Source organism: Clarias gariepinus, chromosome 13 (genome assembly GCF_024256425.1).
Source record: "Clarias gariepinus isolate MV-2021 ecotype Netherlands chromosome 13, CGAR_prim_01v2, whole genome shotgun sequence".
In the NCBI taxonomy this organism is placed as follows: Eukaryota; Metazoa; Chordata; class Actinopteri; order Siluriformes; family Clariidae; genus Clarias; species Clarias gariepinus.
This window is the reverse complement of record NC_071112.1, coordinates 15392695-15406359: the sequence shown is the minus strand read 5'-3', so window position 1 is coordinate 15406359 and position 13665 is coordinate 15392695. Positions and strand designations below refer to the sequence as shown.

Below are 13665 nucleotides of genomic sequence, written 5' to 3'. Positions count from 1 at the left end.
TATTGAAGGACCCATGACCTGTGACCAAGTTTTCTGACACTGGGCAGCACATTTCTCTCCAGAATGCACTTGATATTATGTTGTACACTGCAGATATTAAAGCATCCTGTGCCAGATTCAGCAAAGCAGCTCCAGAAAATAGATGAGTCTTCTTTATTTCTTTGAAAGCTTTAGAGCCTCATCTGTCCAAAGAAATTCTCTCAGAAGCATTGTGATTTGTCAATATGGACTTTGGCAAATTCCAGTCTGGCTTTTTTAGGATTTGCTTTTCCTCCTGGGTCGTCTTCCATTAAGTCCACTTTTGCTCAAACAATGACAAATGGTGTGTGACGACGCTGATTTCTTTTCAATCTCTTTATAAGTTTTCTTTGGCTCTTTATTTATAATTAGTATTAATGGTTTTGTTCAATTTTACATAAATTGTCCTCTTCTGGCCACGACCAGGGAACCCTAAAGTTCTTAATAATATTTGCGACTAGAGACACAGGAATATCAAGCTGCTTGGAGATGGTCTTAACATGCTTGTTGATAATTTTCTGTCTGAATAACTCTCTCCCTGGTCCTCTCTGGTCCAGGTGAAAACTTTTATAATAATAATATAATAATAATAATACACCATCTATCAAAGCAGAGGTCATCTTAAACTAGTTTCATAACCAAGAGTTAAGTATTGTTTGACCTTCCCAGTCACTGACTCTGAACACATGAACCATCCTGGGGATGTGGTAGAATAGGAGATTTGCAGCATGAGCATGCACCTAAAAGATCTCCAGGAACTGTAACATGCAGTTATACATAAACTGCATATTAAAGGAACATTTTTGCCAAAGACTTCATGCCAAAAATAATAAGAGTTTGTTTACAGACCAAAGGGAGGCCTAGTCTAGTATTAGTCAAGTGTTCCTAATAAGGTGATTGGTGAGTATATGTTAACTCTACTCTCTATATTTTGTATGTTTGTATATGCATCATAACACATTCTAATATTGCCTTTTGCCTTGATGACAGCCGTGGCCTCATTTCAATAAGCTTTTACAATGTCGCAATTATTTCACATTCATTTCTCCAAACTCTCAAATCTTGTATTGATAACGGGAGAATTGGACTGCTGCTCTAAACTTTCTCTAGCACATCCCAAAGATTCTCAATCAGTTTAAGGTCTGGACACTGTAGTGGCCAATCCTTGTATGAAAATGATGTCTCATTCTTCCTAAATCACTTTTGCACAATTTTACAATGGTATTGTCATCTTGGAATACACCTGTGCCATCGGTGAAGAAAAATCCACTGAGGGAAAAACCTGTCCATTCAGTACATTTAGGTGTCAACTGACCCCATTTTTGGGGTATATAACATAGCTAAACCTAGACCTGAAGAGCACAGGAGCATAATTGCTACATCACTTCACCTGCATCTCTTCATATCCCGATGCGCCCATCACTCAGAAAATCTGGACTCATCAGACCACATGGCCTTTTTCTAATCCTCCACAGTACATTCTATATGCTCCCTAAAAATTAAAGACTTTTTTCCCCAATTAGCCTCACTGATAAGTGGTTTTCATAAGGCTACACAACTGTTTAGTCTCAAACTATTGAGTTCTCTTTGCACTGCACTATTAAACATAACCTTTTTTTTTTTCATTTAAAAAGTGTAAAAAAAAAAGTGTTTTATCTCCCTTCATGATAATTTAGGATGTTTTCCCAACCACATTTCTTTTAAAAAAATTTGATTTTACCACCATCCTTCCATGATTTAATAATGCGTTAGACAGGTCTTACCCCTATTTTATTTGTTTCTGAATTCTCCTTAGTTGTTTTCTTGATTGATCCAGGCCAATAACCCTTCTGTAACAAAAGTGACATTTTTGCCATACCCACAGGATATGTCTTCTGACATGGTTGTTTTAAGAAATGTACTGTTTTAAGAAATGAGAAGTTACTCACTGCAACAGTTAAATAACATGTTACAGTTTAACCATATTAATCATTCCCCGTAACTATTTGCTTAGTTAAATCAAGGTCTATTTAAAATTAAGGTCTATTAGAAAACCATAACGTAGATTTTAGATGTGTAGCCAGGTCCATAAATATTTGAACAAATTGAATGTTGTTTTAGCTGTCAAATACAGAATATTGGAAATAAATTGTATTTTGGGTTGCAAATCCTTAGCCATCAATTAAGCCTGGAACTTAAGCCTGGAAACAAACTTTCTCTCAATGTAGTGCGCTACAAAGCCTTGCATGCATCCATCCACTGAGAGAAACAGGAATAGATGATCAGAGGACACTGAATGATTAGGTTTTACAGAAACAGACTCAGCATGACACTGACTAGAACTAGAAAATGAATACATGGAAATAATTTCACAATATATATAGTCAATTAAGACAAAATGTTGATATTTTAGAAGACAATGCAAAAATCATGGCAACAAATAATTGATTCACTTCTTTATTTACAGATAAGCCACAAAGAAAAGAAATCTACATGTAGCCAGTCTCATCAATGTGGTTAACATTTTCAATTTATTTTACATTATTCTGCTTTCATTCAAGCATTCATTATAGACATTACATTCCAATGCCTGTTTAGTTCAAGACAGCACAGCTGCTTATAAAAAAAAAAAAAAAGACAGACTTTCTAGTTAATAACTACTAGAGCTGTCCTATAACCCAATGTGAATTGCTAGTGTCGGGAACACGGTTTTGTAAAAGGTTTGCCAAATCCTAGTATTTTAAATTTCAAAGTAGCAAACCATAACCAATGTATAACACTTACATTCTGATAAGAAGAACATGACGCGCACACGCACACACACACACACACAATGTGTTAATCCTAAGCACAAACCAGTATCGGAAACATTTTAATAGAAAACTACAGGTATTTGCTGTGGAAAATTATTTCAACTCTGTAAGTGGTCACAGGCCATGCAAATCATCTGGTGACAGTTTTACTACAGTAGTAACCATTTGCTTTAAGGTTATAATTTTAATCGGCAAAGAAATATATAAAAACAGCTTATTTCACCTAGCAAAACTGAGACACACCAGACTCTGGAAATATTTCAGATACAAACATTTCTCAAAACTTCATTCATCAGCCATACCTACTGAAAACTACAGAATAGTTATTTCATTCTTCTTACATAAACATTATATAAATTCACTTATATTATTTTTGTTTTTTTAATGGAAGCATCATGTTATAAAACATATTGACACAAGACAGAGTTACATGGAGTCCAAGTTTCCAAAAAAAAAAAAAAAAAAGTCTAAAGGCATGGTTGAGGAGGAAGCGCTGGTACCTTAAGTGCAAAAGAGCTAAAACACCACCACAAACAAAAATCTTCTCAGTGGACAAAGTTCTGTCTGAAGCTCTTCTGCTAAGACACAGCACTGCTTTGTGAAGTGGCTAAAATGACAAGACGGTATAGTTTAATTAAGTGACTTAATATGAATGAAGAACATAATAATAACACTGAGGATTAACAAAACAAACCTGCTGAGTCCCTAAATCTTCTTTTCGCTTCAGCCCTTTCCTCTGAATCAAAGTACCACACTGTGACTGCATACCTACAATAGAAAAAAGTGAATGTAATTTAACTCTCCTTGTAGGAAAGAAGGCACGTTCATTTATTTTTTCATTTATTTACACATACACTAACAGACAGCAACAGACCTAGTAGCAAATGATGGTTGTACTTCATGAGGGTTCCTACGGTCAGACCAGAAAAGCAGGAGTCGATCGAACAGTGGTTCGATGTCAGCGACATATGATTTTCCTTCAGGAAAAATGCGCAAAACTCCTCCATGGTCCTGTACGGGGAAAAACAGACAAGATAAATTAACTGGATACCTACTGCATTCATTTATAATACACTCAGTAGTAAAGATGTTGGACTACTGATGGAAAGTGACAGGTTCAAACCCTTGACTGCTCAGAAGTATAATGAGACTGATGGAAGTCATTCTGGATAAGAGCATCTAGCAAATACTTTAAATGTAAATTGTAATCCAGCTTACCTTGGCATTCCAGTTTTTGTTCAGGTAGTAGATGCAGGTGACACATCGTCCATCTGCATTAGGATTATCTACATGCTTCACATAACCTGCACCATTGCCTGGATAGCATGCTACCATTGCCTGAAACAGACAAACACAAAAAATAATGTGAGGTCATCTATAAAGTATAAAAACTCATATCCTGCATTTTTTTTTTTAAATGTTGGTGTTTATTGAAGAAAAATATCCAATCGTTGCTGTAGGTTTCAATAGCACAATGTTTAAAACTAGAGTTTTGTAACCTTTAGTAATTCCTCCAACAGAAAGTTTTAACAGAAGTTTAAAAAGTCTCACACTGGTGATTAATTCCTTATGTTCTATTCCTTACATATCAACTTTCCTCCAAATCCATTTGCTACTATGCTGACTGTATCCTGTGCATTACATTATTGTACCCACAGCCTATTGTTTAGCCTAAAATATAGTCTTAATCATAACAGTGGGTCTAGGTACCCTATGTTAGTTGGCTTCCTTTGCTTATCTACCCCCTTTGGAGACTCTTCCTATCCATCAAGAGTAGTCTCCATAAAAAGTTGTAAAGGTTTGGCAGCCAGAGCGCCAGGTCTTGGATTGTGTGAGGCTGCACAGCACAATAGAAACACGCCTCATTCTTACAATGCAACGGAAAGCAAAACCCCCTCCATATCACTTCAGTCCTACATGACCTTCTGCTCTTGCACATAATTTAGCACGCAATAGACCCTGGACTACTATGGCACACGCACGTATTCGCTTGTTAAACATGTCTGAATCAAATGCTCAAGTTTACAGTGAATACAGCTACAATGATTCATTTGTCTATTTTAGGGGACATTCAGAATCAGGAGATGGGTGGCGGAGCTGTAGGAAATAATTTTGAAAATGATACTTTTGAATAATTAGGGGATTCCTGTTCTACAAGTAATTAGACTAGTTTAAAAAAGACCTTTTAGGCAGCGATATAAAGATTACAGATTTTAAAAGTCACCCTACAATGCATTTTCATTTACTCCTTTATCTCACACACATATAGGCAACGCGCTCATCGAAGTACAGTATAATAGGCTTCGGAACTACCACCACTACACTCTGATTCATCTTAAGAAAATGAATTTATTACACTTTTCTGACACAGGCTTTGTAATCTGCAAGTGACTGCCCTTTAAAGAAGCTAATCAGACTTGACAACAATGCTAATAATACCCGTGAAAAAATTCCTTGACATTTTTTCTGCTGTCCAATAAAATATCATTAAATGTCACAGATATAAAAGCCGAGCATGTTCCAAGACATAATCCCAATTTTTTTATAAACACATGACCACACGACTCCAGTGCTGCAGTTGCTATTCACTGCCATGCATGTTTACATTTCTGTAAACGTATATTTATCATGGTCTCCTTCCCACAATAAGGGCACAAACGTAGGTTTGTCGTCATATCCCAATGCAAACACCTATAGAAAGATCTGGAAGGACTTGTGTGTGGAAAGATGAAAAACAGAGAGAGAGAGAGAGAGAGAGAGAGAGAGAGAGCAGGCCTGGCTGACTGCCAGGACTGTGAAGGTTTAATGACAGTGCTACGTGTTGAGCGTGAGTGCACTGCTTCGTACACACACGCGCGCACACACACAGTACACAGCTCTGGCTTAACACTCCCCCCGCCCCCCGGAGGTCAGATAGCAAGCAGATCCAGCTTGTTTCCATGCCACTCCTACTAAACTTAAGGCTCCTCTCTTGGACAACAAGCTCTGGATCTTATTCAGTTTTAATCTGCGCTACAAGATTTCACCATGGTCTGACTAAAGTCATCATAAAGCGGCACATCGCAAAGTAAAAAAAAAAAAAAAAACCTCACTTACTTCCCTTCGTCTCACTTGGTGTTTCCTGTGAAGGGAAAGCTGTGGGAAGAGTCACGTACTACTCATGAACAGCTCTCGCATGGCTAGCTCTGACAGCCTATCTGTGGCATTCATCACCAACCACACTGCATCACAACAAACAGCTACTGTAATTGTACTGTGCTTTTAGAATAAAGGAAGATGATGCCACAGCTTGTTGAATAAAAGAATGTAGGGCATACACCAATGTTAGCTGCAAGTGACCTTTTCAGTCAAGTTTTTGCAGAAAACAAAAATGTATGCATTTTGCAGTCATGTTGAAAAAGGCATCGAAAACGCTACTGAAAATGTTTGATTTATTTACATTTCAAAATGAAACATAAATAAACGCAACTAATGAAGTTATAATAACTAGTTAAAACTAAGTTATAACACCTCAGGTAATTTATCCATTCAGCTGTTGAGTTGTTAAACCACTGTACGAGTAGTTTTGTGCATTTTGTATAGTACATACTACTATATGCACTCACTATTAATTATTATATTTTATCAGCATTACTTTTTTTATCAGCAAGTTGATTTGCTTCAACCAGCACGACTATGCTACTAGCCCAATCCTGAGAAGTTTCACTAGTTTCTGTGGTATTTTATGTTAAAAAAAAGAAAAAGAAAGAAACTCTCAGCTAGCTGCTGGCTGGGATCCAGAGTGATGCAAAAAAGCTGAGGAGAAACTCGCTCATTGTTGGTGAGTGGTGGGGAAGTAATAAGAGGACATTCAATAATTTAAACTGGACTAAACCAGACCTAGAATTTTTACCAAGTTCCCATCCTAATTCAAATAAAAATCAGATGGTCTTGCAGCCTTATTTCTGAGCCATCCTTTTCCTTCCTAAAACTGCATTGTAAAAGCAACACAAAAAAAACATTAACCCATATTACTGGTTAAGAATAATGCTGTATTGTATTAATTAAACACCTAGAAAATGTGTCTATTCATTTCTTCTTGGCTAAAAAAGATTTTGAGGACATTGGTGAATAAGATTTTTGGCGAATGTTTGTTTGCGTGACTTTTGAATGAGTCACATGAACACCCACATCTACAATCAAACTACTCATTCTCAGCTACTGCATGCATTACATAAAGCACTCAGAACACCCTTATCCACTTTTTTCTGTACAGAATGTACAATATATGGACAAATTATCATGGTGGTATACTGATCCAATAAATGTTTGCATGTGAATGATAAATGACTGTTTGAAAAGTTCTCAGACACGTATTTGCTGTCACACTCATGTCTTGCACTATTTAAAGAACCAGGAAACAGGAACTGCATTAGCATACCTCAGCATTCAATCTAATTGCTACTTCATACCCTTCACTAAACTGATAAGAACTACAAAAGACCATGTCCTTTCTTTTTCTTTTTATTTTTATTACTATTTTGCTATGTTGTGAATCTATGACTTACCCTAGAATTGTGGAATGAATAATTATTTAAATAAAAAATGTCATTAAAGATTATACATTGATTATACAAAGATTATACATATATATATAAACATTTGTGTGTGTGTGTATTATATATAAAATGCAATATAAAAAAATATTTAATTAACCTATATTCCATATACATTTTAACCTTTACAGACCATATGCATATTTATGTGCACTATGCATCAACTGCACAATACTGTTAACTGGCTGTGTCATGCACAATAAAATAAAAACATGTTGTATAGATAACTTACATATGCTTGATTAGGATGCCTTTTTTGTATGTTTGTATAGTTTCTCTTTATTTTTCTATTTTGCTTGTATATTAATGTATTGCTTGTATATCAGTTATTTTACTTGTTTTATAATTATTGTCTTTGGAGTATGTGTATATTTGACTCATTTCAGAGTTTTGTGCTGCAATATCCTGTCTTGTCAAATTTTAAATAAAATCTATCTATCTATCTATCTATCTATCTATCTATCTAGTTCATTGTGTGAATTTAACGCAACATTAATTCAAATAACTGAATATGTGTGTGTGTGTGCATTATATATAAAATGTACAGTGTATATAAGATATGTATATATGTTCGTATGTATGGATCGATGGATGGATGCAAAGGACAAACACAGGACACACATACAAATACAGACCACCCAAATCACATTTGCGGCCTCGGGACAAAAAATCTGACTGCGTCAGTTGGGGAAAATATGTTTAGCTACAATTTTTTAAACAAAAAAAAATCTGCTAAATAGCTTAGTTACTTAATAAACACTATACAAACTGATAAAAAGCTTATTATAGCAAAAGGATAATAGTGGCTAGTTCTTGAAATAATTACGATAATAGATCAATGTCTAAGCTTAAATGTGGGAAAAATCAATGATAGACAATGATTTTGCCAGTGCTTCCATACTTGGTCTACTTGGCTTTTTCTGAGTAGCTAGCTAAAGTTTGTTGTTTTAACAATAATGGTGGCATTATTGGTAAAGTTGTCCAATATGTTTGTTGTGTTATTATTTTGTCTTTCTAACCCATATCAGGCTGGGATATATAGCCTATAGCGAAAATATGTACTTGCGATAACATGTCTGTACTTGTATTGATTATATGTGATTATATACCACCATGTATCATTTAACACAAAAACTAAAGGTAAACGACCATGTTTACTACAAACCAATGTGTTTAATTTTCAACAAATATTACAGACATGACTATGTTATGGTAGAGCATAATTACTGTTTAAACACAGTACAAATACAGCAAGAAACTAGATAGGGTGCCAGATTAACTTTTAAAGTTAAGTTTAAAATTTGTCATGTTACACTGCATTAATTTTTATATATAAATATAATTAGTAGTGAATACTAGGAGATAAAATCTAGTTTTATTCATGACTAAGAGGTTTTCATAACTTTAATAAATATATCCATGGCTTTAACAGATACAATTCAGTTGGAGGTTAATGAGTACAAAATGAATAAAAGTAAAAAATTAAAAAAAAAAGTTCCCTCCCTGCCTCCCGAATTACTGGAATGTCATAAGAATTGCGCAGACGTTGTTTTTCTAAAACTGGATACTTATTATCATGGACCAAATGTCAGCTAAAGACAACACACAAAAGCTATATTTTATTGTATATTAAATATAAAAACTGCGAAAAACATTAAGTCTAGCTGTGATGTAATGTCTGTAAAAAATACTGATGCAAAAATCTATAGTTGTTGTAAAACAATCCTTAAAAGGTGTGGCACATTGTGGTAACGCAGATTTAAATTCTGGATAAATATTATGAAACCCTAGCAAGTACACTCAGTTTAAAGACTGAGGACCTATATCTATATAAACCTGTAAACATTTTGAGAACCAAGGAACTATAGAAGTTGTTAACATTGAGTGTAGTTCTTGGGTTTCCTCAATGTAAACATGAGAGCCTAAGAACTATAGTTCATTTAATTTTGAGAACCTAGGAACCATGCTCAATATAAACATCATAACCTATGAACTATACTTAGTGTAAACATGATAACCAAGGAACTATACTCAATTTAACAATGAAAAACAAAGAAACTATACTCAATTTAACAATGAAAAACAAAGAAACTATATTCAATTTAACAATAAAACCTACGAACTACACTCGATGTAAACATAAAAACCTACAAACTATACTTAGTGTTAACATGACAATCTAGGAACTAATCAATTTGATATTAAGATCCTAGTAACTATACTCATTTTAATGATAAGAACCTAGTAACTATTCTCAATTTTAACATTAAAAGCTATGAAATATATTACATGTAATCATGTAGAACCTATAAAGTACAGTCAATTTAATCATGAGGATCTAGGAACTATACTAACTGTAAACATTGTGACAACCTAGCTCTAAAGTCCATGCAAACATCTTGAGAATTTTCAAACTACAGTCAATGTAAACATTATAAGAATCTATACCTAAAGTCTGTGTAAAACTAATGAGAACCTAAGAACTACAGAATGTGTAAACCTATTTGTTAATTGTTAGAACATATATCTAAAATATATGTAACTCTTTCTGGAACCTAGATCCAAAATCTGTGTAGAAATTATGAGAACCTATGACTTAATTTTGGCATAATACTTTTGAGAAGCAACCTTGCTATTGTTGTTGTCAGTACTAAATGAAATAAAAATGTCATACAGTGTATATGTGTTTAGGTTCGGTTGTAAAGGTATTGGTTACTCAGAAACTGTGAGCTAATAGCCCAGATCTTGTCATTCGTATATTTTAACTGGGGTTCTCGCCGGTAAATCGTTTTGAACACGGATTCTACCGAACGAGTGATGTCGGAGTGCTTGGCTTACCTTGGAGCGCTCCCGGACGGTGTTTTTGCCGAGTCTCCCAGTGCATAGAGATACTAGTTTATCAGTCTGTTTGAGTAAGAACGCTATGGCCTCGGCTCCTCTCTCAGTGCCGCTACGCCACGCTATTTTATCTCCCCTAATGCGTCTTCTACACACTCCTGATCCCCGACCGGCGAGCTGCCCGGCACTCAGGGCGCCTGAGCGGTGAATTTGTTTTACTTGGGTCAAGACGGTACGACCAACTGCTTCACCAAGGAAATTGTCCATATAAAAATAACCGCGCTCCAGCAGGGCTGGTACGACGTGCTCCAGAGCCAACTGCTCCAACTTCGGATCCGTGAGATGCTGCAGGAAAGGCATTCTGCTCCAAGCCTTAGCCTCCTGTTGCTTCTGCTGGGTTTCAGTCTGCGAGAGTTTCAGCCATTCACTACACAGACTGACTGCTCTGCTGTTTCAGTTTCTTGTCGAACTTTATTATCTTTCTCCCACACGTACGCACACGCACGTACTCACTCACACACACCCCCACACCTGCCAGGGAATGTGGAACGTGCGGATTTTGGAGTAGCTCTCGGGGGGCGGGGCTTCACCCACTCCGGCCATTCCGTTTATTTTGCCTTTGTTTGGACCGCAGCCCCGTAGCACGTGTCCACACTAAACGGATTACTTTATTATGTTTCCGGAACACGTGGCTCTATATGGTTACTATATAACGTTGAGATGTAATAGCCTGTACTGTATACACTGTATAGATAAAAAAAAATGCAGTTTGACCATAAATTATTATTTTTTTCATTATTTGCACACAAAATGTTTTCGTTTACAAAGCGAAAGACCTCTATTTTTATATTAATGTTGTAGGACACTATCTGGAATTCAGAGTGAGGCTCGACGTGAAAAACAAACATTTGCTAAATGCTAAACGCGCGTAGCCGCCATTGAAGATTGAGGCGCGCGCATGTAGGCAGCAGCAGCTCTGCGTCTGTGGACGTGCAAACATCACGGAGCCTTCACGTGCACATCATGCAGAAACAGGAACCAGTCGCGAACAATCTTAGCCTGCGTGTTTTTCAAACGTGAAATTATGTCAACAATGTAGGTTATATCACCGTGACCGATTTGCATGGATGCAACGCAGTTTGTGTAGAAAGGTCATGCAGCAAAAAACTAGATCCCAAAGTCTTGAAAATAATTGCAATCATGCATAATTACAAATTAAGCATATATAAATATACATATTAAAAGCCATATAAATCTCTTAGATATATTACGTTTTACATTTTCGGTAAAGCCTACACGTTACCTTTTTGTTTATTAGATTATTTATTTATTGCCACTATTTTAAGTTAAGCTCAAAAATGCACTTCACTCACTACGGTCATTATTCAAACTTAGTTTTGCGCGTAGAAAATAACACTCACCTTGTGTCTGCCTCTGATTTTGTAGCTCCCAAGTTTACCATTAGCAAACGTGACAAGCTTGTCCATTCGTGCCAGCAGAATGCCGATGTTGTGGCAGCCCGTTTCAATGCCTTCGACCCAGGCGATTTTATCCCCGCGAATTACTTTAGTTTGGCCCAGAGTTTGGCACGCGAGCTGTCCGTCCTGCATTCTCCCATCCTCGTGCACGCGTTTTACCTCCTGTAGAATTCGGTCTCCAAGCTTTTCTCCCAAAAAGTTGTCTACTATACATAAACCGTACGAGTTCATGCATGGTGCGATGTACTGTAACACCAGTTTGTGAGTATTAAGTCGTATGCGCTCTTTGGATTTTGGACAGTTGCTGCGCGGTTTGCGGAGCTCGCGAGGCATCCCGCTTCCAGTGCACACCGATCCTGCGCTCTCCGCGCCCTGGCGACACGTGTCCGGGAACCTGTCCTCAACCCTCCTTACTCCGGGATCCTTCTCCGTTAAGTCGGTACGATTTGAAGTTGAGCATGGCTCTTGTTTGGGTAAATGTTCTGAGCTGTGTTCTGCCATTTGCCGGTACAGTAAATCCCTCGTGCGCACGTTTTCATCCTCACTTTATGGGCGCGCCTTCTGCGCTACGTGTGCAGCACCAAATTTATCGCCCAGAATAAGACCCCCGGTTTACCCATTACTTTTAGCAGTTTCTAATTCTGGCTGGCTCAAAACATGTTCAATGCATACATGGTAATTACTCTACGCAGTTAACTGCTGTATAAGTCACATTTTATTTTACTAACTATTAAAACTCTTGGTGTGGTAGATAATTTTTATGTTTGCATTAACGTGACCAAGGGCCAGTCCATTGGAATAGACAGGTAGCTTACATACAGTTAAGAAAACCGATTGCACTTTTGCGCCAATTTATTTATGCACTACTGGGAAGTCTACAGTATGATTTAATTTACTTTAATACTGAGGAACACATTATAGAATAAAATAAACTTAACAAATATAAATCATTCCATTTTGAAATAATAACTAAATTGTTAAAACTTTTCATAATTACATCCACACACAAATGATAAAATGTCCACCACTTTGCAAAACTTATAAAAAGTTTTTTTTTTTTTTTTTCGGATCAAACATAAAATTTAGTTACTTAATTTTAAAGTTCCTTGTACAAGTGAGGTGCTGTGAAATTTGTGAATAATTTCTGTTAAATGACTACTATTACATTCAAGCATCTACAGGACCGTTAACTGTTACATGGTGGTATGTACTGTATGAATTTCAAGGCCTACATCAAAGATTTACTTTAGGCCAAGTGTTTGTAAACCAGGTACATTCCTGGAAAAGCACTATAAATATTTGCTGATAGTATACTGCAAAATGTACCTATCAGAAAAAATATAATTTAATAGATAGATAGATGAATAGATGAATATTTTGTTGATCCCAAAGGAAGATTCAGACAACCCCACTGATTGAAACAGATTGCCAACCTCAGAATGACAAATGTCCTACACATTTTTAGTGTTTTTCAGTTCCTGATTCCAATTAGCTAGCTAACTAGCCTTCCTGAGTTGAAGCGGAAGTGATAAGAGTTGGGAAAAGACCAGCTTTGAAAACATGTGGGTTATTATACCAAATATTACTTTTCGTAAGTACTACACATTACAGTTCCCTCTAAAAATCTTAGAACTGCAAGGCCAATTCTTGTTTTTGCTAAAATAAAGTTGATATTAAAATATGAACGATATATCAGAATTTCAGATTTATTTCCTGATATTTACATCTAGATGGGTTAACAACTTATAAAAATATTGGACTGACTGGTATTTCTTGTTGCTTAGGTGTGCCCTGTTAGATTGATTGCTTAAACACTTATTTGTTTCAATTGTCTACTTTTAATCCCTGGGTTTCACCCATGAACCCTGCATTTGTTGTCAAAACGAACAGGCAGACCAGAGAGCTATGGAAAAAAAAGCAAGCCTTTTGAACCAGAGGAAACAG

General features: G+C 36.2%; 1 protein-coding gene across 2 annotated transcripts; it reads right to left on the bottom strand.

Moving 5' to 3' along the window:
* Nucleotides 1-2440: 2440 nt before the first annotated feature.
* Nucleotides 2441-12237, bottom strand: egln3 (egl-9 family hypoxia-inducible factor 3). Of its 2 annotated transcripts, none has more exons than XM_053509158.1 (5): nucleotides 11665-12237; nucleotides 4029-4148; nucleotides 3685-3821; nucleotides 3505-3578; nucleotides 2441-3417 (listed from the first exon to the last, which is right to left on the bottom strand). In XM_053509158.1, the coding sequence occupies exons 1-5, from the start codon at nucleotides 12220-12222 to the stop codon at nucleotides 3389-3391; spliced, it is 918 nt and encodes a 305-aa protein (XP_053365133.1). In that variant the 5' UTR covers nucleotides 12223-12237; the 3' UTR covers nucleotides 2441-3388. The 2 variants fall into 2 exon arrangements, with proteins under 2 accessions (XP_053365133.1, XP_053365132.1); XM_053509157.1 differs by lacking the exon at nucleotides 11665-12237 and adding an exon at nucleotides 10244-10769.
* Between the last annotated feature and the right edge of the window lie 1428 nt (nucleotides 12238-13665).

Excerpts from the sequence above, each read along its gene's own strand:
- egln3 (XM_053509158.1), bottom strand. The coding sequence starts at position 12,222 with ATGGCAGAACACAGCTCAGAACATTTACCCAAACAAGAGCCATGCTCA. Across the intron at positions 4,149-11,664 it reads AAATCAGAGGCAGACACAAG|GCAATGGTAGCATGCTATCC; the intron begins GTGAGTGTTATT and ends TGTCTGTTTCAG. Across the intron at positions 3,418-3,504 it reads AAGATTTAGGGACTCAGCAG|CCACTTCACAAAGCAGTGCT; the intron begins GTTTGTTTTGTT and ends TTGTCATTTTAG.